The following is a 15,781-nucleotide window of genomic DNA, read 5'->3' on the forward strand; positions in this document are numbered from 1 at the left end:
GATTAGAAAAAGGCAATGAATTGCAAATAACTGTACAAGGCAGATATACTATAAAACTCTCAGAAAAATGATTTTGAAAATAATTTACTCTGTCAGCTAAGCACCCTTTTATATATTTTTCTACTGATGAGTGGTTTGATAAGAACACCAACTATATTATTAAGGAATTTTCACTTTTTCCTGATGTTGTCACTTCTAACCTCCCATCAACTACCAAAATTATATACCTTTTGGTTATATCATTCTTACACAAAGGACATTGTGAAGGCCCTTTCTTCTGGTTGAGAAGTTTCAGCATACAAAATCTATGAATTATAACAAATGAAAAGAACTCAAGTTATATTCTTTTTCTGCAGAGAAAATATTCAAAAAGCAAATAACCATGAAAAGATAATCTCTTGACTGCCCTTAAGAGCCATTTTAAAGGTAATGGCAGATGAGTTACAACAAGTGGCTTTCTTTAATTGTTTTTAGATGCTGCATAAGAAGAAAACCAAACTACATAAGCAATAATCTATGAAAACTGAACTTACATCCATATGTCTTTCTGTTATGATCAAATAAAACTTATTAAAAGTTAATATAGCATATTTAATGATATACTCATAAGCATTTCAGGCTGCATAATCAGAGAAGGCAATGGCAACCCACTCCAGTACTCTTGCCTGGAAAATCCCGTGGATGGGGGAGCCTGGTGGGCTGCTCTCTATGGGGTCACACAGAGTCGGACACGACTGAAGTGACTTAGCAATCAGATGTAAATGGTTAAGTACTTCAGGTAAAATTATTATAATTAGTTTAAAAACTTAGCATCTCAATACAAAAGTTATAGTAATCAAGACAGTACGGTACTAGCATACAGATAGATAAACAGAACAGAATGAGAGTATAAGTCATACATCTATAGTCAAGTGATTTTCAACAATAGCACCAAGACAATTAAAGGGAAAAAGAATAATCTTAATAGTACTCGGACAACTAAATATTCACATGCAAAAAATCCAAATATAGACTCCTACCTCACACAATACAGAAAAATTAACTCAAAATGGGTCACAGAAATAAATGCAAGAACTAAAATATAAATGTTTGTGACCATGGGTTAAGCAGTGATTTCTTAAATAAAGAAATGGCAAAAGCACAAGCAACCAAAGAAAAAAACGGGAATATCAAACTTTTGTGGTACAAATAATACCATGAAAAAACTGACAGGACAATCCACAGAATGAGAAAATATCTGTTAATCATATATTTGATAAGGGACTTGTATCCAGAATATATGAAGAACTCTTAAAACTCAATATAAAAGAGACATAACCCAATTAAAAAATGGGCAAAGGATTTCAGAGCCATTTTCTCAAAAGATAAACACGTGACCAATAAGCACATGAAAAGCGACTTCTCTGGTGGTTTAATGGTTGCGAATCTGCTTGCCAATGCAGGGGACATGGGTTTGATCCCTGGTGCAAGAAGATCTCACATGCCATGGGGCAACTGAGCCTGAGCACCACAACTAGAGATAAGCCCTCTCACTGCAACTAAGGCCTGACATAACCAAATAAATAAATATTTTTAAAAACAGACAAAACAAAAAACTGAATTGTACACTTTAAATGAATGGATTTTATGGCATGTAAATTATATCTCAATAAGACATGCTTTTTAAAAAAAAACAAACAAACCTCAAAGCAGGAAGAAAACATGCTCATTTTTATATTTACAAGGCCCAACAGAGTGTCTGTTGAACCAGGTATTTGTTGAACCAAGCTGATCACCAGAAATCTAAGGAATGAAGGAGGCTCACTCAGGCTTTTAGGATGGCTTGGGATCTAGAACAATTGTTTTGGTTGTCTCAGACAGTGAATATGGCTAAGAAGACTTTGATGATCATATGTAATGTGTTCAGAGTCAGCTTCCTTAATAAAGGAAATTACTGCTCCCATTGGCTGGTTGTGTCCATAAAGATCAACATTCCCTTAGGAAAAAGACAAAAGACCCCAAACAGAGGTAGACAGAAAAGAGAAGAGAGCAGTAGAAGTAGGAGTGGTGATGATTACTAAAAGCAGTGATTCACTCATACAACCAATATTTAATGTTAGGAATCATTCTAATGCAAGAAATTCAGTGAAAAAGGAAAATAAAACCCCTGCCATTATAAAGGACATGATATTATGGCGAGGGAGGTGAGTGGGGAAGATATTAGAGAAGATACCAGGAAAGAAAAGATTATGGGAACTGAAAAGGCAGTGGGAATGGTGAGTCAGCACACTTAAGAGAAGCCCTTTTTACTGGCCATGTCCTTTAACATGCATTGCTCTGTCAACACAACCCTGAAGTATCATCTTCATTTTACAGTAGAGATTTGTCCCAGATCACACAGTCATCAAGTAAGTGGTAAAGGTGATATTGGATCTAGAACTTAAATGTATTGCAATAGCAAAGCCCATGGCTTTTCCACCAGAGAAAGTAAATGTAGGTAGGGTTGGTCAAGGAGACCCAGGGGTCCTTCTACAACCTCTACACCTATATAGATGCTTGAACAACCACATTGCACTTGACAACATATAGGTTAGGAAATGGGGGGTGTCAAAAAGCTAGCTGCTTTGTATAAAAAGTCCATTTAAAGAGCCAAAACAGGGACTTCCCTGGAGGTCCAGGGGGGGAACTAAGATCATATATGTTGGTGTGGTGTAGCCAAAAAATAAACTTTTTAATTAAGAAAAAAAAAGAGCCACAAAATAGAGGCTACCACTCCTTGAGAAGATGCAAATACTACCTGCACTCTACCACAATGGCTCTGCTGCTACTGCTAAGTCGCTTCAGTCATGTCCGACTCTGTGCGACCCTAGAGACGGCAGCCCACCAGGCTCCCCTGTCCCTGGGATTCTCCAGGCAAGAACACTGGAGTGGGTTGCCATTGCCTTCTCCAGTGCAGGAAAGTGAAAAGTGAAAGTGAAGTCGCTCAGTCGTGTCCGACTCTTAGCGACCCCATGGACTGCAGCCTACCAGGCTCCTCTGTCCGTGGGATTTGCCAGGCAAAAGTATTAGAGTGGGGTGCTATTGCCTTCCCCAATAATGGCTCTAGGAGGCATCAAAGCATTGCACTGGCAAATGGCACAATTCAGCAATTCAGAGTAGAGGTAGGGAGGTCATTCCCTAAACACAAGACTGTAGAATACAGTAGGGAAGCTATAGGATGATAAGCTAAGCTATAGATGCTGCAGCCTGTACATAATTACACAAATAACACCAGAGAAGCAGATATGTAGAAAACAACCAAGATATGGGTTGAAATCTTTCTTTAAGGTAGGAAGAGGACAGACGCATAAAGGTTATTAACTAAACTCGAAAGAGAAAATGAACTTATACATGATTTGAAAAGACTGAGGTAAGGAAAACATTGACAGATCAACAGAACACTGGCATGTCTTTCAGGGCTCTGAAGACTTTGTTAAACTCTGTTTTAGAGCTCGGGGGAATCTACATAATATACTGATTAAATGAGAACACGTATACAAGTTCTACACAAGGTTCTCAATGAAAAGGTCTGAGACAAGTTTTGGGCTTCTTGGGTTTCTAAAGCCCAATGCTTAAGGAAAGGCAATACATTTTTAAAGCAAATGTAGTTATGTTTTCCAAAGGGCAGCTTCACCTTTACAAGAAAAAACTGATGGAGAATAGTAAAATCACAGTGCCAAAAAACTAATTTAGGGGATTTTCAGAATACTCATTTTTGAGCATATCTGTACCCTGAACAGTTTAACAAGTTATGGAAACTCATTTAATTTTGAGTTGCTTGTCCAAGTCTATCCTGGCAGGAAGTAAAGAATAGTTTTAAGTCTAGACAAAATAAAGGCAAGCTGACTTTTTGGCTACATTGTTATACTGGGTGCCCTGGATTACTGTCAGGAGAGCCAAGATAATGGACTAATACTGTCCCTTGTTAGAGGAAATAAAGACCCTGACAGCTCCATGGCTTAGTATCTCAGCATCCACTTACGTTGCTGGTCCCACCAAACTTTGTCAGTTTGTTTTCTTGATCAAACCTCTGGTTTGTACTTCAGTTCCAACAATTAAGACGCTATCTTGAGTTCTTCATCTGGGAGATTCTGCCTGACTTCCTTCCCGAGTATCGCAGTCCTGTGGATCAAGCCTCTTGTTTCCTCGGGATGAGAAATCTTACTGCTAACCCTCAACCTCCCGTGGCTGGGTCGCTGTTACTTTTCTTCCTTTGTAACTGCCACCCTGAACTTCTCATTTCTGCTGCTAGACTCCTGCAATACTACGTTCATCTACTTGATAGATTATCCATCTCTTGCCTACTTCTGGCCCTCTGACATACCAAGCTATTGCTACATTCCAGAATTCCCTGATATCATGATCTAATGTATCTGGCCATGAAACCTCCTTGACACTGACTTACCACTTATCTGGATCTCCTCAGTTAACTGACCCTCAGACTTGCTTTACTTGGTCTTTCTGGTCTTTCAACCTCAGCCATGCTTGTTTAGTCTCTCTTATTAATACTATCCTCCAAATAAGTGTCTAGAAAGGTCACCATTTCAGAACACTGCTTCTTAAACTTTAATGTACATAAGAATCTCCTAGGGATCTTGTTCAAATGCACATTTTGATTCAGTAGGTTTGGGGTAAGGCTGAGATTCTAGCAAGTTTCCATGTGATGTGGTTGCTGCAGAGCCAGGAGTCCCACTTTGAGTAGTCAATTTTCTAGAGCTGTGTTATCCAACACAGCTGCCACATGTGGCTACTGAGCACTTGAAATGTGGCCAGTCTGAACTAAGATGTATGTCAAGTATGGAAAAACACAGGCTTTCAGAGACTTACCGTAAAAAAGAATGTCAATTATTTCACTAACATTTTTATATTTTGAAATGATAAAATTTTAGTCATAACTGGATTAAAAATATATAACTATAGTTAATTTCACCTTTAAAAAAAAACCTTTTAGTAGGGACTTTTCTAGTGGTCCAGTGGTTAGGACTCCACACTTCTAGTACAGGGGGAATTAAGTTCCATCCCTGGTCTGGGAACTAAGATACCACATGCCTTGGCACAGCAAAAAAAAAAAAAAAAAATCTTTTAATAATGTGGCTATAAGAAAATTTAAGTTAGATTTATGGCTCAGATTATATCTCTTTGGACAATGTGGTCTAGATCTTTCAAAAAGTACTATACATTTCATCTGTTGTTTAGAAACTACAAGCTAATGCAGGAATGACATAACATTTTCTAAACTGGTACTACTGTAGCTTTTGTTTACCTCAGGAAAGACTTCAGATTTAATGCTTGGGGGTATTTTTCTGAGCTTTCTTTTCATATAGATCAAGGTGTTATTCAGACTATAAAGGTATTACAGAAGCTGCTGCTGCTAAGTCACTTCAGCCGTGTCCAACTGTGTGACCCCACAGACGGCAGCCCACCAGGCTCCCCCGTCCCTGGGATTCTCCAGGCAAGAACACTGGAGTGGGCTACTTCATGAAAAGTTGATATATCACACTGGCATTATATTACAATTTTAATTCTAATATACCACTTAAAATATGGCTGCCTTTTCTGCTTGTCGTATCCTCCATATTAAGAGTTGCAAGCCTTTTCCAATCTCCTCTAGTTACCAACTTTATTTAACCTTCTCAATCTCAACAATGTCTTCACCTCCAACTTCACTGAGCTCAACTACCTCATCCATCCCTACTCTATCTCAAAATCTTCCTATATAATTAATTTCCTTTTCCTTCATTACTGTTTATAAATAACATTTCTCTTTCTTGCATCCCTTTTCTATTTCAATCCCTTCTGTCTCTTCTTGCACCTTCTCTGTTTTGCAAGTATCTCCCCTCTGAGGGCTCCTTTCTCTTCTAGTACAGCTCCTCTATATTAATTTATATGCAGAGTACATCATGAGAAAGACTGGGCTGGAGGAAGCAAAGCTGGAATGAAGACTGCCGGGAGAAATATCAATAACCTCAGATATGCAGATGATACCACCCTTATGAGAGAAAGTGAACTAAAGAGCCTCTTGATGAAAGTCAAAGAGGAGAGTGAAAAAGTTGGCTTAAAGTTCAACATTCAGAAAACTAAGATCACGGCATCCAGTCCCATCACTTTATGGCAAATAGATAGGGAAACAGTGGAAACAGTGGCTGACTTTATTTTTGGGGGCTCCAAAATCAGTGCAGATGGTGATTGTAGCCATGAACTTAAAAGACGCTTAGTCCTTGGAAGGAAAGTTACGACCAACCTAGATAGCATATTAAAAAGCAGAGACATTACTTTGCCAACAAAGGTCTGTCTAGTCAAGGCTATGGTTTTTCCAGTGGTCATGTATGGATGTGAGAGTTGGACTATGAAGAAAGCTGAGCACCAAAGAATTGATGCTTTTGAACTGTGGTGTTGGAGAAGACTCTTGAGTCCCTAGGACTGCGGGAGATCCAACCAGTCCATCCTAAAGCAGATCAGTCCTGGGTGTTCACTGGAAGGACTGACGCTGAAGCTGAAACTCCAATACTTTGGCCATCTGATGCTAAGAGCTGACTCATTTGAAAAGACCCTGATACTGGGAAAGATTGAGGACAGGAGGAGAAGGGGACGACAGAGGATGACATGGTTGGATGGTATCACCGACTCGATGGACATGGGTTTGGGTGGACTCCAGGAGTTGGTGATGGACAGGGAGACCTGGCGTGCTGCAGTTCATGGGGTCGCAAAGAGTCGGACACGACTGATTGACTGAACTGAACTGAATACAGAGGAAAAGTTAGTTTCTTTTTCCTGCACGTATTTTTTCTTCTCTTCATACCTCTGGTCATATTACTTCCTCTGCCTGTAAAACTGCCTTTTTCCACATGCTCTCAAACAAATGAATGTTCATAATCTAATCTCTCCTTTACACACTACAATACTGTGTATTCATTATTCCAGGTGATAGGAAAGCATACAGGACATTTCAGAAAGATTCTTGTCAAACAACAGTGAAAGTTCCAGCATTTAAAAGGTTAGTCTTCAGTGCTCTGTAACCTTTTCTTTTCTTTTCTTTACTTATTTTTGTGTGTGTAACCTTTTAAATACTGGGACTTTAAAATGTTGTTTTACAAAAGTATTGATCACACTTTCCTGGTGAACCAATAGTTAAGACTGCCTGCAATGAAAGGGATATGGGTTTGACCTCTGGTCCAGGAAGATGCCACATGCCACAGGGCAACTAAACTGGTATCCCACAACTACTGAAACCCACCCACCAAAACAAGAGAAGCCACCACAATGAGAAGCCCATGTACTATAGCCAGAGAGTAGTACCTGCTCGCCACAACTACAGAAAGCCTAAGCACAGCAATGAAGACCCAGCACAGTCAAAAAAAAATTAGAAAAAAAAAAGTTTCTTAAAAAAAAAAAAAAAAATCTACAAAAAAACTGCCCCTATATGCCCCTATACCACAGATAGTTTGAGACGCTTCTCTCTAGAGGCCACAAAACTAAAAATTCTTGAAGCAGCGATAAAGCCTTGCTGTCTTGGCACCTGACCAGGGAGACGGACCTGAGGAATGAGAAGGAAAGTGCTGGGAAGAGAGCTAGGCCAGTGGGCTGTCCTGGGAAAGGTGCGAGAGGCCATGAAAATAGCCTCTGATCCTTACTGGGACAGCTAAATAGCAAGAAGTAAGATTCAGAGGAAGGAAGGGGCTGGCCAGCTGGCAGCCTTGTGTTCAGAGGATATTCCTCCAAAGGGAACAGGTTTCCTCCAATTCCAGTTAGTCCTTTTTTTCCAATAATTTTTTTCTTATTTTTAATTGAAGGATAATTGCTTTACAATATTGTTGGTTTCTGCCATACATCAACATGAATCAGTCATAGGTCTGACCAATAGGTCATCTGTCACCTCCCTCTTGAATCTCCCTCTCATCTCATTACTCTTAAATCAGAAGCTTTTCAGGAATTTTTAGGTTATAGTAACATTCCAAGCTGATGAAAATTATGAACTATCTTCCCAGAAAATTGCACAGGCCCACAGTTTTTAATATAATTGAATTTAAAATTCAATATAATTCTAGGAAATTAAAGAAAACCATTCAGGAGTCCTAAGTTACAAACTCTTGAATTTGAAAATTTCTTACAGGATACTTAAGAAATTGATTTTTTTTCCCCTCTGGGGATGGAAGGGGAGGCAGGGGTTTTGAGGTAGGAGGAAAGAATACTTTGCATCATATAACCTTTTATGCTAGTAGACTCATTACCATGGACATAGCATTCCTTTTCAATTAAAATAGAAAAAAAATATTTAAAAACAATTGGCATGCAGGGCAAGTTTCAATCATAGTTTAAAATCAGGGAAAGGAGAAAACCCTTGTTCTACAAAATCACCTACCAAACTTTTCCGAAATTCTTCTATCCAAGAAAGATATCCATGGACTTCCCTGGTGGTCCAGTGGATAAGAATTCACCTATTAACGCAGGAGACACCAGTTCAATCCCTGGTCCGGGAAGATTCCAAATGTCACAGGGCAACTAAGCCTGTGTGCCACAATTAATGAGCCTGCGCATCCTACAGCCCATGCTCCAAAACAAGAAAAGCCACTGCAATGAGAAGCCTGCACATGGTAACTAAAAGTAACCTCCATTCACTGCAATAGAGAAAGCCCAAAGTGCAGCAACAAAGACCCAGTGCAGCCAAAACAAATAAATAACTACAAGGAAAAAAAAAACAAACCCCAACTGGCTTGAAAAAAAGGAAACATCCATTCCAAAGGAGAAGATCCTTAAAAATATAACTTGAACCACTGGTATGAATGAATTTCAGCCTAAATATACACTGATATCAGATTCCTTATTTTCACAAGGATTATGAAGCAGGCAAACATTGAACCTTAGAGGTCAGAGAGCAGAAGGACATCCAGAAATGAACAGAAAGGAGAAAACTGGGACAGTTGAAACACAATTTGATAATTTCACAATTGCCTGCAATCTGCTTCCACCCTTGGACACAAAAAACAAACAGCTCTTCAAAGTGATTTCATATCCCACTAGATAAATGTGCCAATATTTTACCTCAAACTATGGCTACAAGCAACTTACAATTCTTTTCCACATAATTGAAGAAGCTAAAACTTCAGTAGTTGTTTTCTGTATTATGAAGAATAAATACAAAAGCTAATGATGGAGCCACATAGAACATTCATACTTACTTGCAAAATATGTGGTCACACTTTGTAGAGACAGGCTCTTTGATCAACTCCAGACTATAAAGGTGGGAGGGGGGAGAAAATAAACGAAGGTCAGTAATTCATTTAAAAATAAGTGTGTTCTGGGGTACATTAACCCTGGCGATCCAGTGGTTAAGACTCCGGGCTTCCAACGCAGGGGACTTGGGTTCGATTTCTGTCAGGAACTAGGTAAGATCCTACAAGCTGCGCAGCACAGCCAAAAAACAGATAAGGATTTTTTTAGTATAAACATGAAACTATTATTACTCCTAAAAAATAATTTCCTTAACATCATCTAATATACAACTAATGTTCTAATTTCCTTCACTGTCTCATAAAAATTTAATCATTACATCCATTTAAGTCAGGATCCAAACAAGATACACATCCTGTATTTGGTGGATATGTCTCAAGTTTCTTTTAATCTACAGACTTCTCTTTTCCTTCCTTGTCATTTATTTAAAAAACTAGGTCATTTGACCTGTAGAATTACCCAGATTCTGGATTTTGTTGATTATAATGCTATAATATGGTTTAACTTGTCCCTCTAATCTCTACTTCCTGTAAACGAGGCTTGATCAAAACCAGGTTCAATTTTTGTCAAGAACACTCTACAGATGGTTCTGTGTACTTTTATTACATCACTGCAGGAGGTACATGATGTTTGGTTTGTGATTGCTTTGTAAGAACAGTGTAAAAAACCCTCACTGAAGAAAATTCAGAAAACAATAAACTTGGAAAAATAATCTCTCCAGAAAAGAAAATATATCATCCAAATTGCCATCCCTGCCCATCTAACCACAAAATTTCAAGGTGCTCCTGAGATTAATTCATTTAACAATTTATTAAGTATTTATTGTGCTTCTCCTATGTGCAAGTACTGCTCCCAGAGATAGAAATACAGCAGCAAACAAAATAAAGACTGCCCTCATAGAACTTACATTCTAGCTGTGGTAGATAGTTGGTTGAGAAACAAAGATATATGGGAATGGTGCTAAAAAGAAAAATAAACCAGGATAAGGGGAAAGGGGGTGCAGTGTGTTGTGGTGAGGGGTGTATACACAAGGTAGTCAAAAAAGGTCTCATGAAAGGGTGACACTGGTGGACAGCTGAGCAATGTGAGGAAACCAGTTGTGCAAAGGTTGGAAGAAGAACATTTCGGCAGGGGAGCAGAGAAGACGGTCTCTGAGCAGGACCATGCCCAGGGTTTTTGAAGGACAGTGAGTAGGCCAGGGGCCAGGATGGAATGATTAAGGTGGAGATACTAGTGGAAGAGGTCAGAGAGGTAGCTGGGAGCCTGAGTAGGGAGGGACCTACAGGCTGTTTTAAGTCTCTGGTGTTTATTCTGAACAAGAGCTTCAGAAACTGATTTTTGGTAAAGTCCAAGCAAGGCATCAAAGAACAGGTAACCTGTGTGTATGATAGGAATGTGGCCTGTTAAATATTTAACATTTTAGAAAGGGATGACAAGAAAAGCTGGGGGACAATAGTCTCTTGTGAAGGGCTCAGTAACATAACTCTTGAAATCATGGGGTTTCTGACGCAGCACAGGACAATAAAAAGGAAAATACCAGAGTAAGTCAGAGACTGGGTTTCTACTGCAATTCTCTTTGTTAGCAGAGTGATCTCAGGCCAACCGCTCTACCTGAACCTCAGTTTCCTTCTCGGTCACCCACTCTACCAATGTCTTAAGGCTATTGTGAGAACAAAAGTAAATGCTACTTGGGAAAATGTTTACAACCTGTTACCAAATCATTATTCCTTAGATAGGCCAGATAGCAAAAGAAATTCTCAGTAAAAGAGAAATTGGATTTAGTTATGACACCAGATGGCTCTCATTCTCACCACTGACTCAATTTTGAAATAATTATATTTTAGTATGGTAATTAAAAACTAAGCTATACAAACATACTGTAAACACAAACTCTGAACAGATGAAAATTCCAATATGTAAAAAGGTAATGACTGTTGAAGGAAAAGCCTGGAGAATGGGAATGAAAGAAAAAAAAAATGTAAATGTTTTCTTCTAGATCATGATGAGAGTAAATGTTTACTATAAAAGTGATTCAAATTTTTTAAACATTCTTCAAACCTGGAAATATTTCAGGCCTACTTCTACATTTTGAATGTAAATTACTAATTATCTTTTGAGCTTCCAACATGGTAAATGATTGCAAAAAGCAGCTAGGTTAGGCTCGAAATACAACCATACCACCCACTAGGATACACACTTTAGCAAACTCTTCTGAAAGTCAAAGAATTTATATATTCATGTAAAAAGTTAGAAAAAAATACCAATTATCAGAAATAAATGCCAATAGTGACTCAGAGGCCAGCAGAAGGAATTTCAGCTTGAGACCTCAAAGAAGATGGAAACCTACCCTACAGCTAACATAAGTAATACTGTTTCCAGTCACAACCAGGAATCACTTATTAAAACATAACTGAAAACTGTAGTTCTGGGCAATGTTTTTTAAAAAAATGAACTAAATATGATTCCCATCCTAGAATTCCCCACTTAAATGAGTTTAAGGTTTAACAACAACCAAAAATAGTTTTAGTTTAAAAACCCATGTCTATGTCTAATAGAAAACAGATTGAAAACAAAAAAGGAGCTAGAAAATACACAATAATTGACTGAAAATAAAATTTAACATTAACTTTCATTCTCACATCTTTAATTTTTACCTTATCTGAGATTTTAAATTGATGGATTAATTTGCCAGAATGAGAAAGAGTATTATATAATATTATGACTGAGTCTCATGGAAATTGTAAAGTAAATGGACCCAAATACCATATTATTAAGGACTTTTTGATCACTCTTTGTAATTATCATGAGTAAGTTTTATCCTGTTTCAAAAGCAAGTTTTCCCCAATTGTCATTTCCTGCTTCCCTGGCTCTGATGGCTCATAAATTTGGCTGTAAAGCTCATTCAGCTTGGGTTCTTGTTTAGCTGAAATGTTGAGGGGCAGGAAAGCAGAAGGCTGCTTACTTATAAATCTTGTTTCTCTCTGAAAACACAACTTACATTTTCTTTCATATTATTTTCTTGACTCCAAATATGAAAAACAACTTTCATGAAGCACAAAGGAAAGGTGCGACTTACCAGATCATTTTTTGAATAATACTCACCACTATCACCATATTAAAAAACTCAACTATATCAAAGAACCAAGTTAGTTTATTAACACCTTCAACAAATGTTGACTGAGTGGCTATTATGTCCCAGATGCTGTTCTAACTACTGATAATATGAAGTAAATAAAACAAAAAACCTCTGCCCAGAGTTTATATTCTGTGGGGGTTGAGAAAAAGGATAAATTATACAGAATGTTAGGTAGTAATGAGTTATGAAAAAATTAAGCATTATGGAGGAATGGGGGATAGAGAGTATGTTAGGGGTGGGAGTGTTTCAATTTCAAATTAACAGTCTGCCTCTTTGAAAGATGGTATTTCCATCAAGATTTGTGAGCCATGCAATTACTAGGGGAAGAACACTGTAGGCAGAGGGAGCAGCAAGCAAAAAAGCTCAGACACAGGAGAATGTCTGAAGATCAGTGAAGAGGACAGAATGACCAGAGAATAAGAGGAGAGAGGGTAATCAATAAACTTTCTAAATTTCCTTTCTGGCTTTTCACCAAGAAATTCTGAGATATGGTTTTAATTTATTTTGTAGATTTTATTTAATAGATTTAAGAGATACCATTGAGATCATTTAGCCTGGGGTTCATAACCTTTGTTGTACCATTGACTCCTTTCGGGATCTGATAAAGCTCATGAATCCCCTTCTCACAGTGATGTCTTTAAATATATAAAATACAAGATATAAAATTACATTAAGAAACTATATAGGAATATAGCTCTATCTATAGGCCTCCAAGGGTCGTGGAGAGCCAGTAAGTAAAGAGCTCCAGAATCCACATAAGATAACTTTCCGGGTTGAAAACAATGTTCCATATCTTGACTGGGTTACAAAGATACATACACTTACCCAAAGTCAAAGACTTGTACACTTATGTTTTCTGCATTTCACTGTATGTAAATTATAAGCCTTTAGAATTCTAGTCCCCTCTTTATATTGCAGATGAAGAAAAACAAAGGTTCACTCATAATGTCTAAGAGTAGGGAGGGGCACGATAGGATTGGGGGTGGTGAGAGGTGTAAGAGACTACAAGGATATATTACATTGGGATGGCCAAAAAGTTTGTTTGTGCTTTTCCATATCATCCTACAGGAAAAGTGAATGAAGTTTTTGGCTAAACCAATACAACATGGGGAATATAGCCAATCTTTTGTAATAACTGTAAATGGAGAGTGATCTTTAAAAATTATAAAAAATAAAAATTGTTAGATAAATAAAGGGGTATAAAAGTCAAACTGCTAACTGCTAAGTCACTTCAGTCGTGTCTGACTCTGTGCGACCCCACAGACGGCAGCCCACCAGGCTCCCCCGTCCCTGGGATTCTTCAGGCAAGAACACTGGAGTGGGTTGCCATTTCCTTCTCCAATGCATGAAAGTGAAAATGAAGTTTCAGAAACTTGCCAAAGGTTTTGAGGACTTGCAGTATTCTCATTTAAATATACAGGGCTAATTTCAGCCAAAGGTTCTCCCAGGACATACCCACTCACTGATATCAAGCATTTGTGATTTCATATTCCCATTATCAATTATGTCCATTCCAAGTGATCAAGCTGGTTACGGAGCTGGATGAAAACTCCAAATATCACTTAAGCTAAACCAGATCCCTGGTTCTACATTGGTAGAAACAATCAAGACACTTTGTGGACATTTAACACAGGGAGCTGTGTGTGCTGAGGTGACAGAAAGGGAAAGGGAGAGCCCAAGTGGAGAAAATGGAGAAATTTCCTATATTCTTAAAGGTCTTCAGCTAAGAAGGCAGCAACTTTAATAGTTTAATCTTAACAGACATAACCATTTTTCTCCTTACCATCTTAATGTCAATTCCATTCATTTGCATAGGATATACTGGATATACAAGAAGAATCTCAAATTAATAAACTTTCAACTTACCATATTGGACACTCTAAGATTTTCTGCATAGCATTAAGGACATTTTGTACTTCTTCAACATGATCCGCAGATAAATCCATTTCTTCCTGTTCCAATGAACTGAATAAATCACTTTAAAACGGTTATATAAACAACAGTTTATTAAGTGTTATTTAAGATTGGAATGCTTTAGAATCAGACCATAGAACTAATGACCAAAGCCTTATTTTTAAAAAAATTCTAAACGTTTTGTGTAATTAAGACCATTTCAATTCTGTTTGAGCACATCTAGCCTCCAATCATTTCCTTTTGATTTTTTTCGTTCTCCAAGAAAGGGAAAGCCACAGTGGGGTGACTGGGTGAGTGGTGTACCCTCCTATTTCTCCAATGATCACAGTTATTTTTTTTTCTCGTCCTTAAAATAAAAATCAACACCAACCAACGCTCCTAGTCCTGTCCTTCCCCAGATTTTCCCACTGGCCTACACTCAGGATTCTCCTCAGGCACATCGGTACCAGCAGCATCTGGGCCTACGAAGGCTCCTCCCTCTTCTTCCTTCTAGCCCCTTCACAGAAACTCACAAAAATCCAGTTCTTAAGGGCTCTGCCTCGCACAAAGGCCTTTCTCTTCCTCTTCCCAGATAGAGTCCTGCCCCCGTTTTCCCTCAGGGTCCCTTGCTCAAATATACCAGCTCGTCTTTTTATACCACGTCGTCCCCCTCAGGACCCATCAGGATTCTCCCTAGGACACACCCTTACCCCGCCCTTATCATCTGCACCTCCCCCCAGATCCCGTGACCCACAAATAGACCCTTTCCCCACGACTTCCCCAGATTCAACGTCTTAGGCTTCTCAGGTTCCACCTTCCGCCCGCCCCCCGCCCGATAACATCCGTCTTGCTCGCCTTCAGAAGTCACCTCTCCCCGGCTCTCCCCACACCTGTTTACTGCCCCAGAGCACCCCATGGGCCGCTCTCCCTTCCCCCACGGTTCTCTCACCTTTTACCTAGAACAAGAGGTCCGGGCTTCCCGGGCCCAGAGGCCCAGTTCTCTGAAAAAGCCCCCGGACAGTCCTGGGTCCCGAGAGCTCACACCGCGCAGTCGCAGTTTCAACTAATCCGTAATTCCCGCGCTTTACTGTTGCCACGGAAACCGGCGGCTGCCGCGAGCTAGAGCCTCTCACAGCGCGAGAACCGGACACGTAACTGAAGGGCGGAGCAGAAAGTATTGAGTCTCTCGGGGGCTCCCGATTGGTCATACATTCTTTCCCTATTTACGTAATTAGAAAGAGACGGAAGAGACCAAGTTCTCCCGGAGTTTTTATTTTTTATTTTTTTCGTAAAAAATAGGTATTACTTTTTATTTCTGAACAGCCACTTGTACTTTAGTAGGTACGTCATCTAGAATGTATTTATAATTTTGGGCTGAGGAGTTGCAGAATGAAATACATAGTATAGAGAAGCAACACTATGGTACACTGCTGCTGCTGCTGCTAAGTCGCTTCAATCGTGTCCGACTCTGTGCGACCCCATAGACGGCAGCCCATCAGGCTCCCC

At 39.0% G+C, this 15,781-nt stretch overlaps 1 protein-coding gene across 5 annotated transcripts in view; it reads right to left on the reverse strand.

Moving 5' to 3' along the window:
• Window positions 1-15,350, reverse strand: part of BRCA1 (BRCA1, DNA repair associated) — a 66,592-nt gene extending 51,242 nt beyond the window's left edge. For 2 of the 5 annotated variants that reach the window (XR_001919757.1, XM_018065164.1), the window contains exons 1-4: window positions 15,225-15,350; window positions 14,249-14,359; window positions 9,195-9,248; window positions 228-305 (exon numbers count right to left, since the gene is read on the reverse strand). Coding sequence is in view for 4 of the 5 variants with exons in the window: in XM_018065164.1 (XP_017920653.1) it covers window positions 228-305; window positions 9,195-9,248; window positions 14,249-14,328 (212 nt within the window). In the remaining variant the exon portion in view is untranslated. The remainder of the gene's footprint in view (window positions 1-227; window positions 306-9,194; window positions 9,249-14,248; window positions 14,360-15,224) is intronic. The other 3 variants (XM_018065165.1, XM_013972572.2, XM_018065166.1) reach the window with 3 other exon arrangements.

Source organism: Capra hircus, chromosome 19, assembly GCF_001704415.2.
Source record: "Capra hircus breed San Clemente chromosome 19, ASM170441v1, whole genome shotgun sequence".
Classification (NCBI taxonomy): domain Eukaryota; kingdom Metazoa; phylum Chordata; class Mammalia; order Artiodactyla; family Bovidae; genus Capra; species Capra hircus.